We start from the raw sequence: 21,083 nt of genomic DNA, 5'->3' as shown, positions 1-21,083 counted from the left end.
TCTTCATCGATACTGCATTGGCTACGCGACCCAGCTCTGAAGTCAGGGCTACACAAGGAATGACCGAAGATCAACATCTGTCTGAACTAACGGCTCTGACGAAGCCCATTTTACAACCGTTCAGTTGGAACCGAGAGTACATTTCAGTTGTACAAGGCATCAATGATTGTTTTGGGCGAAACTATTGAAAGAAACCTACAGACATCGCACCATGCGTTATCTGATTTAGAGGAAAATATTGTTAGAAATCCGTTGAAAGCTCGTTGCAAAGGATGACTTAAAATAGGGAACAAGCGCTACATAAGCATGGCAGAGCAGTTGCAAAGTAAAAAGAAGCAAAGAGGTGTCACTTGCTCTAACTGCGGCAGCAAGGGCACAACGCCAAAACATGTAAAACAGTTTGATTGTCTCTTGGTCAACTCCGTCAACACCTATTCCGTAGGTAGCTCAAGAGCAGTCTCGCCTTTCTCAAAAAAGCCGTGAAGTCTTGAAGTTGCAGGCCCAGGTTAGTGATTACCGGAAAGATGAAATCAACGACTGTTTTAAAGCCAAATAGAGAGAGGTAATGTTTGTTATTTTTCTATTTCTTTATCCATCTTATTGCATAAATACTCTGAAATTCTACAATGAATACATCTTCATTCTGAATCCTTTAAATGAGAGTATTTTTATTCATCTTTACCTCACAACTGAGCGCATGCTTGTGTAACACGGGATGCGTCCAACTGACAATTCTCATTTGAATGATGTAATTTATCTAATATTTTGCATTAATTTCATGGTAACTTAGTTGTGTTTCTCAGATGTTGGTCATCTTGGTAGCTTAGGCTCATTTCCTCTCATTTATTTTCCCTATTTCAAGCTTCATTTGTACGAAGCATGGCTACTCGAGGGTTCGACACGTGGATTGTTGAAGTGAGGGGTGCCGGCCTGAGCACACGCATTGACCAAGAGGGCTCAAATGAAGAGGGAAAAACTTCTTTCAGACCATGTAATACGACAGTATCTACTCGTATTAATGGTTACAGATCTGCCATACCCGAAGAACAGAATCTGGCAATACAACCCAGTGAAAGTCAATTGAGGGAGATATCAGACAAATTCTTTGACCAAATGTCAAAATTATTGGAAGACGCCCAACTGTCTCAACGCTTTGAGGGTGTCCATGTTAAGATTTCTAGACTGTTTGAAGCTGGTCAGAATTCTGCCCTTTCGAGTCAGATTGGAGAGCTCCCGGACCATCCATCCAAATCCGCCATATTTTTAATTCTCTATCCATCCATCCTCGCATCTTCGTAACAATCTAGCCATCCATCCATGCATCATTGAAACTATCCATCCATGCATGCATCTTAGTAAACATCCATGGAAACGTGCAGAGTTGAAGTGGCTGGAAGGGGCGGAGAATGTGACACTGAGGTGAAAATCATGCATAGACGGGTTCATCGGATCGATCAGGGAGGACGGCTCGAACGCATTCACAGAATGGGTGAAAACCAAGCAGATTAAAGTGGCGAGATATCTATCTTTCTTCTCGATAAGGGTGTCATTTATTTAGATTATCCTAATATAAGGTGTCAATTATTTATATGTTGGTTTCGCAGATTCTGGTGTTGGGCATCTGCACAGACATTCGCGTGCTCAACTTTGTCTCAACGACGCTGGTAGCGCGCAACGTCAGCCTGGCGGCGCCGCTCGAGGACATCGTCGTCTACTCCAGAGGCTGTGCCACCTTCGGCCTCCCGGGCCATCCCCAGGTCTATTTTAATTCATCTCTCCCTATCCTAATCCTGTTTATTAACCCCAAGATTAGATAAATAAACATGCAATGGCATGGTTAACGGGTAGTTCATGGAATGTTCAGGATCTGATGCACCATGTGGGTCTCTACATCGCCGAAGGCAGAGGAGCCAAGATAGCGCACCGAGTCTCCTTCTCCCACTAGCTCTACTACCATCATCGTAATAATTGTATGTTCTGTATGTTTGCGTGTTGATAAGATCAAATATTGCTTTCTCTTTCTCTTTTTTAGTGGGTCTAGTTGAGGGGAGAACAGAGACTTGTATAAAAAACAAATATTTACAGAGATAACAAGATTAGCCCCACAGGCCGGCATCGATTTACATAAAAAATTTGAGCCTTGGTCTCTATCAGCTCTGCCTGAGAGCGGAGAGGTTCTGCTCCACATAGAGGTTTCCATCTGCGAGAAAATCCAACCGCAAGATCAGACCAAGTAAACGGAGATTCAACTCAACCGTTGGTTTGTTCTTTCGGTCGATCTTTGGACTGACCAGGGAGGATGTTGGGAGAGAGGTCGGTGGCGCGGTCGCGGCGGGGGCAGCGTAGCAGGGGACGACGATGGCGAAGCTGGACTCGGGGTCGAGCTCGGGTGGCTCGGCGTCGGCGAAGAAGTTGGGCGCGTGGGGCTCGAGCCAGCTGATGGACCAGTCTGAGTCGTCGGATTCGGAGCCGGAGAGGCAGCCTCCGCCGTCGGATGGAACGACGACGACGTCGAACTCCCTGTCCACCTTCCTCCAGCGCTCTTCGCGACTCTGCCACTTGCGACGCAGCCGGGCTGACCTCATCGTCTTCGTCTTCCTCCCCTGCCCGCGTTCAACTTCTCTGAACCCAACCTCGGATAAAGTGTTCATGGCAGATCCGGCGGACGAGGAGGAGTCGCAGTGAAGATGATCTTTGCCCCCCGCCTGCCCCTCACAGCCACAGAGACACGCATGTGAACGCCACGGCCATCCTAGAATGCCCAATTTTACGCGGCTTGGAGGCCGTTGCGGAGATCAAAGAAGAAGAAGAAGTTGATGATGATGATGATGATGAGCAGAGTGGAGGAGGACGCAATTGAAGGATTTTCCTTGTTTTTTTCTACGGAGATCCAGCGCGGGAAAGGTTGTGAAAGCAGGATTTGAAAGATCTCATAGGCAGAAGGGGGATTCGACTAAGAATTCGAGGGCTTCCGAACGATCTAACGCTGGAGAAAGCAAGGAATCAAAGGGATTTTGGACAACCCTAGTTGTCGAGACTAATGGAAAACGATTGCTACTCAAAATAAAAAGAAGAAATCACAAGAAATAGAAACTAGATGAAAAAAAAACCGTCTACTTCTCAAGACTAATGAAATCCGTCGCCTACTATCTGCCCCAATCAGCAAGAAAAGCCTAAAAACTCTTGAGAAACACAAGAAATGGGGCTTTCTACGTATCCATCCATCCAAATCCGCCATATTCGTAATTCTCTATCCATCCATCCTCGCATCTTCGTAACAATCTAGCCATCCATCCATGCATCTTTGAAACTATCCATCCATGAATGCATCTTAGTAGACATCCATGGAAACGCGCAGAGTTGAAGTGGCTGGAAGGGGCGGAGAACGTGACGCTGAGGCGAAAATCATGCATAGACGGGTTCATCGGATCGATCAGGGAGGACGGCTCGAACACGTTAACGGAATGGCTGTGGCGTTGGATTGTTGGCGGATTTGGATTGTATGCGCTAACGGGGCTTTCCGGAATCTTGAGAATCTTAGAGGATTGCCGGAGGGTCGTCGGGAAGAGAGCGAGAATATAGGAAAATGAAAGGGGCGAGAGAGAGCACGAAAGAAGAGGAGCGCCAAAAACAATTTTGGTAAATGAGAAATGAGGTTAAGGAGTCTTTTTTTCCACGTGTCCCGGTTGCCCAGGATTCCTTTGGGGCAACCGGTTGCCCATGTAGCAGGGTCCTTTTCTTCAAGAAGAACATCATTCAGTACAAATATCCACGAAACTTTAAGATTCAGAGAAATTTGATTGCCGGGAGGATTTTGGGCCAACGGCGAAAATGTTCTCTTCAGTCCTCCCTCGTTGGGTACGATTGAATGATTTGAATTCTCCATACTTTCAGCTCAAAAATCTGAGAAAATACTTATACCAGTTCAGATTTTAAACTTTCTATGTATATTCATTTATTGGGCTCAGTATATTTATTATGCCCAATAATGTTGGCTCAATAAGGTAAACAACACATGTGTCAAAGAGGTCAGCGCATATACACCTGACTCGACACGTGGACCAAAAGGAGGTGGCTGATGTGGCATGCGAAAATAACATATTTTTATATGTATGTTCTCTTCTTGGGCACTATTGATTTGTTAGACCCAATACCGGAGGGAGGATGCATGAAGTTAACTATTCATTCCACTGGGATCTCTGGAAATAACTCAAAACTTGAATAATACTAGTTAATTGCTTTATGCTCTCCTTAAAAATTATTAAAAAAGCCTAAAAATCATTTCCCACATAGGAAATGTCACATTGCCGAACGAGACGGCTCCAACATTACGGGACAAATGACATGTGGCAAAGAATGAGAGCATGACGTGGAGTACGTGATGTCTCTTATCCCGTCATGTGTCCCAGGATATTAAAATTTCATTACACTTATGGTGCTCATCACTGGAGCAGTCATGTGTCTTTGTCCCTTCACCAAGCAATGCCCAGGTCACACGTGATGAAAGGAAATTTAGGCAATTAAAAATGTTAATTGGTTAACTCTGAAACAATTTCAGCTCTCTCTCTCTATCTCTGTCTCAGAGTCCTGGTGAACCCTTAACCATTATTATTAAATTTGGGCAGCAAACCACTTTGGTAGCTAGATCTATTCATATTGACATATATTTTTTATGAAATAAGATAATTTGATTAAATTATATCACATTGTCTACTGAACATCAGGAACAACACATTTCATGTAAAAGGGTAAACACACATTCCACACAAGCTACTCTCAACTTTTGTGCTCGAACATTGAACTGTTGGGCTAGTCTATTGTTAAGCGTTAATCTCTCGTCATAATTTACCAATGGGACTTGTACATAAGTGTCGTCGGACGGTGTCGTCGTCCGACGGTTACCCTAATGGGTATGTAACTACGAGATGCTCGTACGTGTCGTACGTGCAGGCTCCGACTCGAGGAAAGCGCCGAGCTCCAAGCTGGGACGGGAGTCACCGGCTGACGGCGACGGTGGCCTCTCAAACCCCGTCGGAGCGACGAGGGCGTCGATGGCCGAACGAAATCAATCCGTTGGGCTTGCACGTAACGAACGCACTCGTCCGTACAGGTAAGACACTCAAAGACATAGTTTCTCTAGTTATGTTTCTCTCACTTACCTAGTCCGAGCGCGGTAGAGTTGAGACGAAAATATACTGCAAGTGGTAAATAATCGAGCAGTGAGAGAGGACGGCCTACAGCGCATGGCTCATCGTGCAGAGCGTCGTCGGCATTGGTGGCAGTTTGGAGCAGGTAGAGCAGAGTTTCACCAAAGAGATCACGGCAGCTCGACGAGCGGTAGAATTGCTGGAGCTTCATGCGAAAGGTTGGAGGAGGAGAGGAGGGGTTAGAAGCAGCAACCTTGGCTCAAGCCTCCCACTGGCCCCGGTCGAGGGGTCTAGGTGTGACACTCTGTCCCCAAAGGAATGAGTGGCTGTGGCGAGCGGTTGGACTTCCCTTCAAGGTGGAAATCCCGGTTGCAAAGATGGCGGCTGTGGTGGAGCGGATGATCGGTCAAGCTCACTGGCTCCGAGGAACAACTAGGCGACCATCCAAGAAAGGGCAGTCACAATCATGGTGTCCGATGTCAGCCACGACCGTGGGTTTCTTCCTCACGTCCGGTGTCCGTCTTGGAGTCGGGAATCCCTAGTCAATCTGGGATCCTGGTCAGTGAAGGTTCGACCTGCGTTTGTCCGGGCAGCCTGTTCCCCTCGAATAGCGTTGACCTGTCATAAACAAGGACCGTGGCTCCACCCGAGGGCAATCGGCGGAATGAGAAATCGGGGAGCCCTCAGCCTACCGTGAGTTCCCGCGCACAAGTTCACTGTTCAATTGGCTGGCTTCCATCAAGATTGCAAGAGGGAAATCCCAAAGGTCTGAAGGCGTCCCTTTTCTTTACGCACCAACAGGTCCGCTAAATCCTGCGGTAAGAATTTAAGGTACCGTAAATTTACAGTCTGTTTGATCAACAGGACAATAGAAAATCCCTCCAACGAAATCAACTGGGAAAAGCGATCTGCAAGAGGGATAGTTCCCAATTTTTATGTTCGGCTCGATAGCGACCGAGTTCGATCGTTGCTTGCTCAAGAAATGAGCAATCTTCAACGGCCCGATCAGAATAAACACTCAACGATTTAGAGATAGGGTGACCTGTGGCCAGGAAGAACCCCTCGCCAAGCTTCTTCAACCTCCTCAGATCCTCCCACCTCTGTCTTCTTCTCTAAACGAGGGAGGGAGACCAGTCGAACGATCAAACGAGGCTTCTTTTTCTTCTTTTGGACCAAGTTCTTAGGGTGCCCTCTCTTCCGTTATAAAGGGGAAGAGGTGGGACCTAACATGGGTCATAAATGGGAAGTCCGTTAGGGGAGCCCTTATAAATGGGCTTCCCCCATCACAAATAAAGATAAAGACATAAAAACAAAGGGGAGATGAGGGAATGGGGAAAGACCAGGAATGGCGAGAGAGAGACAGGGGGGTGGGGAGGTCAACAGAAGGTTCCTCCCCTTGAGGATAAAACGGCAGACGGACGAACATGTTGCAAACGCGACAAAACACGGTGGAGAGAACGAGAAAAGACAAAACAAGCGAGAGAGAGCAATGAAAACAAAGCGATAATCGAGCATCTATCACCCGGTCTTCAATGTCGAGGGCGGCCGACGCGGACGACGTCGTTGGCGAACTTCGATCGCATACGCCATCAGTCGCCTTCTTCCTTTCCTCGTGATAGACAGGTTTTTATTCCGCACTGTAAGTGATCTCGTTGTCTTGTATAAGATCTCTGTTGAAAAAATGACTAGATGGAAGAAATCCAAACCCAATATGCTATAGTAGAAATGTGGAATATATCAACTTGGACAATATAAGTTTGTCGCCCCATAGATTCAGATAATAAGAACTCCTTACATCACTTTCATTCCATCAATGTCCAAGGCTCTCGGTGCAGGGCGCTAGCTTCTTGTTTGGTGTAGTAGAGCAACTTCTCCTTAACCTCTCAAGCCCAGGGAATAATCGCCAATGAGTAATGAAGAAAATAAACAATAGAGGGAGAGAGAGGAGAAGAGAGGGAGAATTGAGAAGAATAAACATAAAAGGCACTTGACGGCTGTGAAACTCATTAGGGTTTGAGAGGGATAAACACCCCTTTAAATAAGAGAGAAATGGGCCCCAAATGGACCATTTCCTCACAAACGACAAGAGGAGAAGGGGGCGCCTTGATTCTGGTGCTCCCTCTCTCAAGGGGGCTTTGACTAGTCAAGGCCCGCCTCTCCTACATTCCTATGGTGGGCAGGCTACCAAACCCTCAACAATTTCCACACCGGATCAGATTGTTGGAGGATGAAGTGTCAAATGCCAGCAAACATGAGCTCTATAGTGTAATCGTATCTTCTTGATATTGCACCATCTACATCTGTCTTTGGTGGGTATCTCTCTTACTTCTTGAGCCTGCTCTCTACCTATCTGTTTCATTGTGCGAGCTTGGACTCAGAGACGATATTAGAGAGAAATGGAAGAATTATCTCTTTAATCATCTCTCAGTTCAAGCTCCCATAATCAAATAAATCAGGCAAGGAAGAATCTCAAGAAGTAAAGGAGACCCCCACTGAGGAAAGCCATTGATAGCATTCCACACTGTAGAGATTTGATAGTTGGTGTTGGAGACTTCTTCTTTAAAACAATATTGTTGGCGACGGAACTTATCCATTGCGAATCATTGAGAGCACTTATAATGGGGAGCAAAGGCTGGAGGACGAGGAAGAATGAGAGGACACGATGCTCTCGTTTTGGTGCAAGGCCAGGGTGTGAGTTTGGTATTTACATGACCCACCTTTCTCCTATGAAGAGGACCCCCCCATGCATTCTCCAAGAGAGAGAGAGAGAGCAAGTGGTGGCGCACACGACCATGCACCATCACCGGACGTGACACCACTACCACAGGAGATGTCCTGTGTCATGATACATCCCCAACACCAACTTCAGACCCAGGATCCGAGCATCATTTAAATTAGATTTGAAATTTAGAGTTATTTTAAATTTTCTCTTTCCTCCAAGGCCTCTACATAGGCCAATACTGTACTGAATTACTTGGCCACTTTCTTTTGGAATCAATTTTTTCTTCTTCTAAGATAAATTTTGATGGAGGACCATCTCGCCACAAACATGGTAAGATGCCAACAGCTTCACCGAGTACCACAAGCAGATGCAGTGACCTGTCGTTCATGTAATCGGCTTAACGACACGTCAACGAGCATCTTTATTTTTATTTCCTCGTTCATTTCAAATGTAATTTCTTTTCAAATTGTGGACAGGCCTACCTGTGTTTTAGTCTTGTCCTTTTGAATAGTTCATTACTCTGGTTGTTTTGGGAAGGCCGCTTGTCAAGAGATGGTTCCTTCCCATTTTGGCCCAATCGGGCATGCCGTCGACCCTATATAAAGGACGACCTGCCTAATAGGAACCTTCCTGATGTTACACGACGATCGGAATCGATACGCGGTGTAGTGTTTAGAGATTAGGCTCTAAATACAATGGAGTGGTTGATGTAACATGACCTGCCGGGATCGAGCGGTGCGCGTAAACATCACAGGGAGTGGAGGGCAGGGCGGCGGAGCGGCAGCACGGGGTAGACGCTTCGACGGTTGTGACGGGGTGGGCCAAATTTCGGTAAGAAAATGGGGTTTGATGGCGGGGATGTCAACACGTACTCTGAGTGATCTCGACGAGGTCACGAGGTGGAAACTCACGGAGTGATCTCGACGTGAGAATGCATAGTGATGACTCACGGAGTAATCTCAACGTGAGGGAATGCAGTGACTACTAACTAACTACGAAGTCAGCGGCATAAGGCGGCTACATCTATATCCTATCGAAGGGCGTCGAAGGATACGACTAACTACGAGGCCCGTAACTAGAGGGTCCTAACTACGTAGGCTTGTGACTGTGAGGGCTCTAACTAACTACGAATGGACAGGTAACTGACGAGGGTATCAGCGGCGGCGGGTCGTCAACAAGTGTTCGTAGGGATCTAGATGAAGAAATGTTGGCGACGTCAACCATCGAGAACTGAAAGTCTGGATTCTTCTGGATTCGTCCCAGAGTAATCTCGACGGGGCGAATGAAAATGATTGGGAGGGTCTGAGCCGGTCGTGGAGCTAAGCAGGAAGAGGGGATCGAGGGCGGCTGAGGCACGCGTAGTTGACCGCAGGAGGAGGTCGTGGTCGGGTGGCCCGTAACGACCGGCTCGAGGCCGGAGGGGTTGGAAACCGTCGGCGGGCAAGAGGCGAACTGATCCAGGACGACCAGATGGCGCTGCAGGGAGCCAGGGAGGCCAAGGGACGGCCTGGCGGCGCCGTTGAGCTGCCAAGGGCAGCCTTGCGACCGAGGGAGGCCATGCGACCCGTGGGCGGCCGGGCAGCCTAGCGGCAGTCAGACAGCTGAGGGCTGTCGCGCACCCGAGCGGGCGGCCGAGCAGAAGGCCGAGGGTGCTCGAATCTCCAGGCGGCGGCTGTAGTAGGGCGGCCATAGCGATCATGGAGGCCACGGCCATAGCGATCATGGCCGTGTTCGACCGAGGTGACAGAGGCGATCGCGGCAGCTTGACAAGGGTGAGGAATCCATGGAGGCCGGAAGGCAGGCGTACGGACGCCGGACTGGTCGGGGGGGGGGGGGGGCGAGCGAACCGCAGGCGGTCGGGCGAGTAGAGGGGAGGCCGGGGATGGTCGACTGAGGGCAGGAGATCTTCGAGTGGGAGGCCGCGGCGTGGCGGCCAGCGGTGGCCGGAATCGGCCGAGGGATTGCCGAGAACGACGAGGAGGCTGAAGCCCCCGTTGGAGATGGCCGAGGAGATCTCTTAGCAGCCTGAGCGGCGGAAATGGCAGCGCCGGCGAAATCGGCGGCGGAGCTCCGGCGAGATCGACGAGGAGAAGCCCTAACTGCCCCTTTCTTGAGGGCAATTTCGTAAATTGCCCCAACTTCTAAAATCCCTCAAAATACTCTTGAAAACTCTTCTAAAATGCCTAAAAACTCAAAAGAACAAGGGGCTACATTTTGGAAACACTTCAATTTCGATTTTTCAAGTCTGGTCTTCTTCTATTACAATGGGCATCCTTCCTTTTTATCGGGGAAAAGGGGAAGCCCAAGAGGTTTTAGGGAAGATGAAACAACAAAAAAAACAGAAAACAGAGAAACATAAAAAAAACAAGGAAGATAACTCCTTAAGGATTGATGGTCCCCCATCAGTGGTGTGAATATAACACAGATGACTGTGAGAAATTTCAAACGAGAAATACTACAATCACCAGAATACAAGAGTGGTAGATCAATTAGGCGACACATGACGGGTTTCTTCACAATCTAGCTCCCAATGACCCGTGCGAGCGGATCGAGAGACGACGAGAGCGTTCACACCGTCAACGTAGCCGTTCTGTCCGGCACCGTCAAGATATTCTCTAAAAAACAATATGGTGCCTAATCCTAAAATTCACGCTTTAACTCACTCGAGGCAATAAGCAATCTACAGATCGTCACTGGAAGAGATAAATAATGCTCTAAAATAAAGGGGATAGAGTTGATGACCTGTGAGCAGCTATCAGGTTGCGGGCGACAAAGGTTTGATCTTTCCCGTGGTCCAACATGATGGCAATTGCTAACAGGCTTCATGCATGAGTAATCCGACTTCTCCTCTTCCGAGTCACAACAGTCAATTCCGTCCAGTGAATTAATCAACAGAGAATATTCGCCAGCAATAATAGGAGTCCGAAGAAGCCCCGCCCCGATGGTCGAGTATCGGATTTTAAATATCCTAAATAAGCCTTGCTCCCAGAAGAGGAAATACAAATGCCCGTTACGAAGACAGTCGTCGTCGTTAAGGGAGCCCTAAACAAGTCAACCGTCGCTGTGGAGGTATCTCGCCGAACAGATCGGTGAGAGAGGATGACCGACGATCCGACGGTGTAAAGCACCTTCAGCACGAATCCTCCACGGTGGGCGTGCGGTCAAAAGGCCAATGGCAATGAGAGGCAGCGTAGTCGGTGAAGAAATAAAAAATTCTCAGCAGCGAATGAAGAATACACGGCACCACAGAAGATGAGTGCCTTCCTGATTTATCCAAGAAGGACAAAGATCAGACTTCGATAATCGTCGGGATTCGCCGGATTTAAGAGGAATTCCAAAATTAGCGACCGTAAGCTGGAAGGGCGCTCGATTAACCTCCAAGGACACCAATCTTTCTTTTTTTACCGTCGGACTTATGCGACAACCATCTGGTACCAAATCAGGATACCAAGGCAGATATCCACGGTGAAGAGGGTGATGACCATCTGGTAAGAACAGACCTCATCGTGAATACTGCCTTGACGATGGAGTACGTGGTCGGTGATCCCTTCCCTTTGTCGATAGATCGAGAATATTAACTCCAACAGTGAAGAAATAGGGAATGGCGACTGGAGCGTCCACAACTTGTGCAGAATCCGGGGTTGCTTTATCAATCCGTCGAGAGCTTCTTCTTGAACACAATCAACTCTTCTTCTTCTTCAACGACAAGGTAGATGATGAACAACCAAAATAACTGTCAATAACATAAACGAGATCTGGAATCTTCACAATTCAACAATGTCTTTTTTTTCTGAACTTCCACTTCTCCCCTTCTTAAAAGGTGGGGGAAGTGGTAGTTATGGAAAGCCCAAATTGGCCCCCTTTTAAGGGGAGGCCCAATAGGCCCTTCCCTTAAAAGGGATCCTTTAGGGGGAGAGGAATCCCATTATGAATTTCTTCCCCCGATGACACTTAAACACAACTAAAATAAACACGAACGATGGGGGTAGTGTTCGCCCATCCCGATGCCGGTACCGGATACCGGTATCGGGACGGATGCTGGACGGATGCCGGTAGCGGAAACTTCTGGTACCAGTTTTTTCCGATATCCAGATACCGGATATCGGTATCGGATATCGGTTGCTACAGTGCCGATATCCGATACCGATATCCGTCCGATACCGTGATCCGTCTCCCGTCTCAGGGGGACAGATGACGGTATCGGATATCGGATGCGGATATCGGTTTTCGATATCCGCATCGAATTTCATAAACATTTCATATAAGTTAGTTCTTTTATGAAATTTCATATAAGTTACGTATTTCGAATTTTTAAAGTTTTGAACCTTGTTTTCTGGCAACGGCGGGAGCGGGCATCGGCGAGCACCAGCGGGCAACGGCGAGCAACGGCGGGCAACGGCGGGCAACGGCGGCAGAAGGCAACAGGGGTAAGTCGATTTTCAGCTCTCTCTCTATCTTTCCTCTCAGCTTCCTCTTTTTCTCTATCTTTTCTCTCCCGTTATCTTCGTCCTCTCTCAATTTTCTATCTCTCTTCGTCCTCTCCCTCTCTCACTTTCATATCTCTATTTTACTTCTCCCTTTCTCACCTCAGAGCTCTATTTTTCTTCTCCCTCTCTCAATTTCATATCTCTATTTTTGTTCTCCCTCTCTCAATTTCATATCTCTGTCAATTTCCTATCTCTATTTTTCTTCTCCCTCTCTCAATTTCATATCCCTATTTTACTTCTCCCTCCATCAATTTCATAACTCCATTTTTCTTCTCCCTCCCTCACTTTCCTATCTCTATTTACTTCTCCCTTTCTCAATTTCGTAGATCTATTTTTCTTCTCCCTCTCTCAATTTCATATCTCTATTTTTTTTCTCCCTCTCTCAATTTCATATCTCTGTCTATTTCTTCTCTCTATTTTACTTCCCCCTCTCTCAATTTCATATCCCTACTTTACTTCTCCCTCTCTCAATTTCATATCTCCATTTTACTTCTCCATCTCTCCAATTCATATCTCCATTTTACTTCTCCATCTATTAATTTCATAACTCCATTTCTCTTCTCCCTCTCTCAATTTCATATCTATATTTTACATCTTCCTCTTTCAATATCATATCACTATTTTTTTCCCCCTCTTAATTTCATAACTCTATTACTCCTCTCCCTCTCTCAATTTCATATCTCTATTTCTCTTCTCCCTCTCTCAAATTCATATCTCTAGTTTACTTCTCCCTCTCTCAATTTCATATCACCATTTTACTTCTCCATCTCTTAATTTCATAACTCTATTTCTCTTCTCTCTCTCTCTCTCAGTTTCATATCTCTATTTTACTTCTCCCTCTCTCAATTTCATCTCTATTTCTCTTCTCCCTCTCTCAAATTCATATCTCCATTTCACTTCTCCATCTATTAATTTCATAACTACACTTTCCTTCTCCCTCAATCAATTTTATAACTCCATTTCTCTTATCCCTCTCTCAATTTCATATCTCTATTTCTCTTCTCCCTCTTTCAATATCATCTCACTATTTTTTCCCCCATCTCTTAATTTCATAACTCTATTACTCCTCTCCCTCTCTCAATTTCATATCTCTATTTCTCTTCTCCCTCTCTCAAATTCATCTCCTTTTAACTTCTCCATCTATTAATTTCATAACTACATTTTCCTTCTTCCTCTCTCAATTTTATAACTCCATTTCTCTTCTCCCTCTCTCAATTTTATGTCTCTATTTTACTTCTTCCTCTTTCAATATCATATCACTATTTTTTTCCCCATCTCTTAATTTCATAACTCTATTACTGCTCTCCCTCTCTCAATTTCATCTCTATTTCTCTTCTCCCTCTCTCAAATTCATCTCCTTTTAACTTCTCCATCTATTAATTTCATAACTACATTTTCCTTCTTCCTCTCTCAATTTTATAACTCCATTTCTCTTCTCCCTCCCTCAATTTTATGTCTCTATTTTACTTCTTCCTCTTTCAATATCGTATCACTATTTTTTTCCCCATCTCTTAATTTCAGAACTCTATTACTGCTCTCCCTCTCTCAATTTCATATCTCTATTTCTCTTCTCCCTCTCTCAAATTCATATCTCCTTTTAACTTCTCCATCTACTAATTTCATAACTCCATTTTTGTTCTCCCTCGCTCAATTTTATAACTCCATTTCTCCTCTCCCTCTCTCAATTTCATATCTCTATTTTACTTCTTCCTCTTTCAATATCATATCACTATTTTTTCCCCCATCTCTTAATTTCATAACTCTATTACTGCTCTCCCTCTCTCAATTTCATATCTCTAGTTTACTTCTCCCTCTCTCAAATTCATATCTCTAGTTTACTTCTCCCTCTCTCAATTTCATATCACCATTTTACTTCTCCATCTCTTAATTTCATAACTCTATTTATCTTCTCTCTCTCTCAGTTTCATATCTCTATTTCTCTTCTCCCTCTCTCAATTTCATAACTCCATTTTTTCTTCTCCCTCTCTTAATTGAAGACGAGCTTGTCTGAATGAGGACCGGCAGAGTAGAAGACCCACATATGGGCATTATTACATCTGAAGAAGAGCTCTTCAACGGTATTTCTTCACCTAAAATCCTTTATTACACTATGGATTTTATTGTTGATTTGGTGTTTAGGTGTCAGTCTAGGCAATGTGATTTTTATGGTTAACTTAGATCTACTTTTCGTGCATATTTTATCACTTCATGATTCTGAAAACAAACGTCGAAATTGTGGGGAATATGTTAATTACGATGATGAAGATGGAGGTCGTGATTTTGATTATGCCAAGTTTTATGTACTTCCACTATTTTGATTGATTATTAATGTATTTAGATTTGAATTTAATTGGTCCAAAACATGTAGGTTAACTTGAAATTGTGCAGAAAGATGAATCCAACTGGAGGCGGTGACCCAGCCCAATAAAGAGCTGGGTCAGGAGTCGTACGTCCCGAACGTACAAAGGAGGGAACTTCCCGTGTCGTACAGAGTCGGCCTCGTAGGAATCGTTCCCTCATCATCGACTACTTCGAGCTGACGGAAGATGGGTACTATATATGCTTATTGTGCCAGGAGTTGAACCCGCACAGTAAGAGGAGACCCATTAAGAGGCAGGCGGACAGAAGCACAAATGTGTTTTGGCGCCACTTCAAATCATGCCATCCAGATCGTCATGCTGAACTGAAGGGCGAAGTCCCCGAAGAACGTGGTCAGACACGCATCACCGACAGAATGCAGAGCAGGCAACAGGGAGAGCCAAGCCGACGGGGGCCGATCAGGGGGCACACCCCAGACGAGACGAAGAACTGCATTGCGCGGTTTGTATGCCTAACAGATTCTCCATGGAGCATCGTTGACAACGTCGCATTCAAGGATATGTGGCGGTATGCTACGCTTATAGACCTGGATCCTCCAAGTGCGAAGGTCATAAAGAGGTGGACCATCCAAATGCACGGCCAAATGAAGATTGGTGTGAGGAAGCTTTGGGAGACCGTGGCCCGAGTATCACTGACTGTAGACGCGTGGACTACGGACAATGGGACCGGGTTTCTAGGCATCACCGTCCACTGGGTGGACGACATGTGGACGTACAGAGAGCGGGTTCTTGCCATCCGTGAAATCGTCGGCAAGCACGACGGGGGGAACATGGCGTCCATTGTTCTCCAAGCACTAGATGAGTTCTGTTTGCGGACGAAGGTCAGAACTCAGCGTGTTGATCATTCTATTAGTAGAGCTTGCTAGTTTTCTTGTCTGACGTAATTATGCAGGTCTATGCTGTTACTACGGACAATGCGACGGCGAACAAGAAGACGTTGGCTTTGTTGGCGCGGAAGGTCAAGAGCGTGAACCCGGCGTTTACTGCCAGGAGGCACGTCCCTTGTGTCGCACATATTTTAAACATTGTCGTGCAAGCGGCGTTGAAAAGCTTCAACATTCCTTCGGCCCAGAGCGTGGAACCTGAAGAAGGCGATGTGATGATGACCGCAGAGCAGTATGACAGCGACCAGGACAATGAACTCGTAGATGTCTACTCAGTATCCGATGAGGTTGACGGGCCGCGCAAGCCATTATGTCTGGGTGACGCAGTTGCGAAGGTACGCAACTTAGTGCGGAGTATTCGAAGCTCTACGCAACGACGAGAACTGTACACCCAAGCATGTGAAGACGACCCCGAAATTGAGGACACCAACATGGTTGTCCTAGACTGCCCCACCCGATGGAATAGCACGTACGATATGCTGACGGCCGCCATAGAGAAGCGTGATGTGCTGGACGAAGTCTCGACGGCTTTCGGCCGGAAGGTGACGTCCTCGAAGCTGTCGAAGGACGAGTGGGAATTGGTCGGACAGTTCTGTCGCATCCTTGGCCGTTTTGTCGTATCCACAGACCATGTCTGCAAGTCCGTGACGCTAGCAATCTGCGATGTCCTACATCTCATTGACGGCCTGAGGGTTCACATGGAGGAAGTGGTAGAGCAAATTGAAGATGGCACATTCTTCACATCCTTGGAATTTTAAGGAAATAAATAATTATAAAAGTGCGTAACTCTGTTTTTCAATTTTTGTAGTTGGTTTTGGTGTAAATTAATATTTTCAATTTCACTTGTTAATCAAAATTAGAAAAATTAGTATAAAATAATAGTGTTTTTTCTTTGTACGATTGCTTTGATATAAATCAAATGGAATTATATACATACAATATAAATCTAAAAATATCAATAAAAGTAAAGGTTTTCAACTTCCAACTATGCTCCTTCATTCCAAAGTTGAGATAAAGTTTGATAGTAAATTTCATCCTCTATGTTGATCCACCCCTTACTTGCCCTATATTAAAAGAATAGTATTTAAGTGGAATGTTTCACATATAATTTTGGTTTAATTTGCATTAAAATAATGATATTAAACCCCTAAAGTTGTACTTATCACCCATTCTTAAGGAGCTTTGCAAGAGCTTCTAAAGTGGGAATGATGGAGCAAGCAGTCCCACTCCACCAAATACGTCATTGTAGCCCACAAAGTCATCCTCGACAACTGGAAGTCTGAGCCCATCCTGACTGGCACACCAAGGTGAAGGCGTCGACATGCGAATGCTCTGGCCCATTGCCATCCCCATATATGAACTAGAGAGGGTGACCTAATCCCACAATCAAGATTAAATTTTATTTTTTTAAGGGACCCACCCCTCTACTATCAAAAAAGAGGAAGAAAGAAGAGGAGGAAAGAAGGTGAAGAGGATGGGACTAGCCATTCATCGCTTATCCATAACCTTTCACTATTGATACGCTATTGTTGCCACCGATCTGCCACCGTTTGCCACGGATTCATGGCACTTTGCTGCCGGTTGCGCCAAGCCACCCATGCTGCTTGCGTTGGCCCCGATCGCCACATGTGCCACAACCGAGTGGTGCGTGCGCCTCTTGCGTTGTCGAGCCCCATCGTGCTACTGCCTGGCCGTCAAGTCACCTACGTTGTTTCCTTGGCTGCACGTGCCACTCCCAAGTGCCACCCGTACTGATTAGGCCATCGCGCCGCGCTCTGTTGGTGCCTAACAGAGCCACTTCATAGTAGCCACACCACAACCTGCAATGTCGTCATCTTTGACTACACTGCTCCTTGTGCTGGCGCTCACGCTACCTGCACCATTTCTAAGCACGACCCCCATTGATGGCGACACCGCCCGTGCCAACTCCACGATTGTGGCTATTGCCCACGCTGCCATTTTTTGCCGCTTGCGTCGCCTATGCTGCTGCCAAGCGCCGTCCATGTCGTCTGTGCCTTCACATAACGCCGCCTATGCTGCCTACATCACCATGTCGCCTGCGCTAGTATCCATGCCACCTCCATCCCTGCTCGTCCTGCCGTCGTTGTCGTATGTGCCACCTGTGTCACTGTTCGTGGTGCCAGCGATGCTGCTTGCGCTGTAGCTACGTCGCCCAGGCTGTGATCACGGCCACTACTAAGCGCTTGGCAGTGCACTACTACCTCAACGCCCCTGATGGCGGTCCTTCTTTTCTGGTATGTTTTGTTCTGCTCATTTGAAACGAACACAAAATTTCCACAATGAACCGCACAGGCCCCTGTTCTTTGTTCTGTTCTTTTTCTTTTTCAAAAACAAACATAATTTCAACATTTGCACAAAATTGGACCAAAATTTGCACAAAAAAACAAAAGAGCGGAACACGTGTATGTTCGATATTATGTTTGAATTGATTCTATTTGTGCTAAAAAAACTGAACAGATAAACAATTCGCACAAATTCGCACCAAAAGAATAGAACGAGCATGTTAGGCTACAACACGTTCTATTCCTGACTATGTCCACACCACCCATGACTCCTACGCCACCAAGTTGCCCTTTGCTGCCAGCCAAACCGCCTATGTCATCATGGAGCACCGCCTGTGTCACTATTGAGCATTGCCGGCACCCGCCGCATCATCGAGCAGTGTTGTGTTATTGCCTGGTTGCTGCATTGTCTATCGTGTTGCCACACCCGCTCTGCTATCAACATGATGCCTGCAAGTCGTCGCACTTGCCGCCCAAGCTGTACTTATGGATGCTCACGCTGCTTGCTTGGCCACTGTACAATGCCACTTGCCTGCAGCCTGCATGCCCGCATCGCGTCTCCTCGTCCTCTACCTCTCCTACTCCACCGTCACGACTGTTGAGCCATGACCCGACCGCCACCAATCAAGTGACACCGTGCCTGTCTCTGGCACATATCCATTAAATCCTCTCGTCTAGTTCCTGCACTGACAAGTATAATGCCATCGGGACATCCCTATCTCACTACTTCCTTAGTCCCCTCTCCCGCTAGTTAATTCATCATTTATTGTATACTTTTTGACTACACTCCACCACACTTGGGTTCGAATATGTGAGAGAGTAAAGTATTTTGAGAGATTCTACTTGAGCCAATTCTTAGGTATGGGCCAAGCTTGATCGTTAAGTGTGAGCCGTAACAGACTTAGTCCGTTTGGTGTCGTAGTCATCGGTATCGGCTCGACAAGGGTCAGAGGGTTATCGACATCGTCACTGGTCTCTTGCTTAAAGTTTGGAGCTCGGTGAACCGCACAAGTCGGGCCCAACATGTGCTCCCACATAGGACATCACATTCAGATAGTTACATCTCCGTAGGGTATTACATGTTGGACGACGTCACCAGCAATGTCCGACATAAGTGCTTCATGTATATTGGGCATCTTCTTGTTATCTATTAGTCGCTTAAGTTTCTATTTTCCTCCCATTTGTATCTCAAATTCACCATTGTATTTACCGAAGTCCTGTTTTTCAAATAAAACTCTAAGAAGATGTGAGAAATCCACTTGACTCCAATGAGTCAAGTGGTGTTTAAGTAAAAAGTCTATAAAATATGTAAAAATAGTGTATAGGGAAAAAAATCTGAAATTTCTCATTTTTATTCTTTAATGGGGAATAGGGCTTGTGCATATATAAAGATATGTGGTTAAAAAGAAGTAAATAAATTATTTATGATAAGAGGTTTAGAAATTAGATTAATTAAACTCATATTCTCAATGACAATATTTCAGCCCCAATTGGGGGTTTATCAAAAGTGATGGAGGACCATCTTGCCGACGACAGCCTGACGACGACAACGACACCTGCCGGACGACTGACAACGACACGCCAACAGCCACGTCGGACAGCTCGTGCCGATGTCCGCAACCCAGGGTTTAAGTACTCCGGGTAGGTTCGAACAATTTACGCTTTTCTTATGTGTATTTCTTTTCATTTTGAATTATGGGATTGGGCCAATATCGTAGGGCCCATCCTCCTCTTTTCTTTTATTTTAAGATTGTATTTTGAATTTATAAGGAGAGGTCGAACCACGTCTCATGACGGTTCAACCTCTCCCCACGTCTCCTTGGCACCCCTCCTCCCTATATAAGGGGAGGGCATGCCCAAGGGACTACTTGGAAGTTTTTGAATTGAAATTGTTTCAAGAATCTTCCCCTTATCGTAGTCGTAGCGTAGGGGGTTTGGCTAGCCCCATCTCTTCGTCGAGACCACTCCGAAGAGTAGAGCCCACGTCCTGTCCGTCGAGATCACTCCGGGCATGACGTGCTCAACCGTGCCGTCGAGATTACTCCGGTACGTTAAAGGTTTTTTTCAAGAAGCTGTCATGATCAAGAATCGAGAGAGAGCTCCCATCGAGATCACTCTGGGCGCCCTCAAGGTTCGAGACGGCAACGGCGCTGTGCTGCATCGGGACACCTGCCTCCACCGCGGAGGATCGCCCGCGACCCACCAAGATTCCTCTCCACCAAGGTTCTTGGTTCTCTCCTCCACCATCATCTTTCTCATCCCTTCGCCCGACCGTCTTCTACCCCGTTTCTTGGCCCTCCTCCGCCCACCCTCACCCCGCGTCTTCTTGAACGTTCAACATCCATTTCTTGACCTCCACAACCCGTCATTCCAGCCGTCCACCCCCTTCCCCAGCTTCTTGAACGCCTCCCTCCCAACCCTCTTTTTGCTCATCTCTTCTTGAACCTCATCTTCTTGCTCGCCTTTCCTTCCCCGTCCGACCATCGCCTTGAACCCTCATCGCCCAGCCTCCCTCGATCCCGCTCGACATCTCCGGCTCTGCCAGCCCGTGGATCCCACGCCAGACGCGCCGCGCGCCGCGGCTCTGTAGTCGCGCTCCGCAAGTCGCTGCCCGCGACGCGCTGCCGAACCACGCCGCGCCGCGGTCCCGCACTTCCCCTGCAAGGCCGCGCCGCGCCGTGGCACCGCGGTGTCACCGCGAGGACTCGATCGCACCGCAGCCCCGTGATCGCGTCGCGACGCGTTCAGCTCCGCAGGCCCGCAGCCGCGCCGCAGAGCCACGCCCGCGCCGTGGCCCCACGACCGCGCCGCAAAAGTCCCCAGCACTGCGCTCCTCCGTCCCCCTCGGGGTTGCGAATCCCCGTAGCCACGACGCCGGTGGCCCATCGTTCTCGGCCACCACCTTGGATCGTCTCCTTCGACTCCCTTTTCTGCGTCGTGCACTAAGCGCGCGCCGGACGCCGGCAGACCATATCCCACCCGGGAGCATGTCGCTACGCCGTAATTTGAAGACGCCAACGACTAAGTGCTCATCAGGTCAGCTCAACTCCTCTCCATCCTTAACCAGTATTATTACCTTTTCCAGTGCCGTCGTCCGCTATCGTGTCCTCTGCCGCCATTCTTCAAGTGACGTCGGAATAAGAATAGCTACTGTTGACGAGA

The 21,083-nt window shown here is 47.0% G+C and overlaps 2 protein-coding genes and 1 long non-coding RNA gene across 5 annotated transcripts; 1 reads left to right on the top strand and 2 right to left on the bottom strand.

Moving 5' to 3' along the window:
• Positions 1-2,041: 2,041 nt before the first annotated feature.
• On the bottom strand, positions 2,042-3,621 carry LOC144709869 (uncharacterized). Its single transcript, XM_078583522.1, has one exon. The coding sequence runs from the start codon at positions 2,649-2,651 to the stop codon at positions 2,151-2,153; it is 501 nt and encodes a 166-aa protein (XP_078439648.1). The 5' UTR covers positions 2,652-3,621; the 3' UTR covers positions 2,042-2,150.
• A 1,558-nt stretch (positions 3,622-5,179) lies between these two features.
• LOC144709465 (uncharacterized) lies at positions 5,180-8,016 on the bottom strand. Its single transcript, XR_013583040.1, has 2 exons — positions 6,943-8,016; positions 5,180-6,817 (listed from the first exon to the last, which is right to left on the bottom strand). It is a non-coding gene; the product is annotated as an uncharacterized LOC144709465 (long non-coding RNA).
• A 3,174-nt stretch (positions 8,017-11,190) lies between these two features.
• Positions 11,191-19,568, top strand: LOC144709464 (putative transcriptional regulator tpeD). Of its 3 annotated transcripts, XM_078583020.1 has the most exons (5): positions 11,191-11,357; positions 11,434-12,296; positions 14,354-14,434; positions 14,745-15,555; positions 15,627-16,403. In XM_078583020.1, the coding sequence occupies exons 4-5, from the start codon at positions 15,091-15,093 to the stop codon at positions 16,374-16,376; spliced, it is 1,215 nt and encodes a 404-aa protein (XP_078439146.1). In that variant the 5' UTR covers positions 11,191-11,357; positions 11,434-12,296; positions 14,354-14,434; positions 14,745-15,090; the 3' UTR covers positions 16,377-16,403. The 3 variants fall into 3 exon arrangements, 2 of the variants coding, with proteins under 2 accessions (XP_078439146.1, XP_078439145.1); XM_078583019.1 differs by having other exon boundaries at positions 11,191-12,296; XR_013583039.1 differs by lacking the exons at positions 14,745-15,555; positions 15,627-16,403 and adding an exon at positions 19,406-19,568 and having other exon boundaries at positions 11,191-12,296.
• The last annotated feature ends 1,515 nt before the right edge of the window (positions 19,569-21,083 follow it).

This window comes from Wolffia australiana, chromosome 11, assembly GCF_029677425.1.
Source record: "Wolffia australiana isolate 7733 chromosome 11, ASM2967742v1".
Lineage (NCBI taxonomy): Eukaryota > Viridiplantae > Streptophyta > Magnoliopsida > Alismatales > Araceae > Wolffia > Wolffia australiana.
This window is presented reverse-complemented; position numbering and strand designations above follow the sequence as displayed.

Coding starts and splice junctions, on each gene's coding strand:
- LOC144709869 (XM_078583522.1), bottom strand. CDS start 2,651: ATGAACACTTTATCCGAGGTTGGGTTCAGAGAAGTTGAACGCGGGCAG.
- LOC144709464 (XM_078583020.1), top strand. CDS start 15,091: ATGCAGAGCAGGCAACAGGGAGAGCCAAGCCGACGGGGGCCGATCAGG. Junction 15,556..15,626: donor AGTTCTGTTTGCGGACGAAG/GTCAGAACTCAG, acceptor GTAATTATGCAG/GTCTATGCTGTTACTACGGA.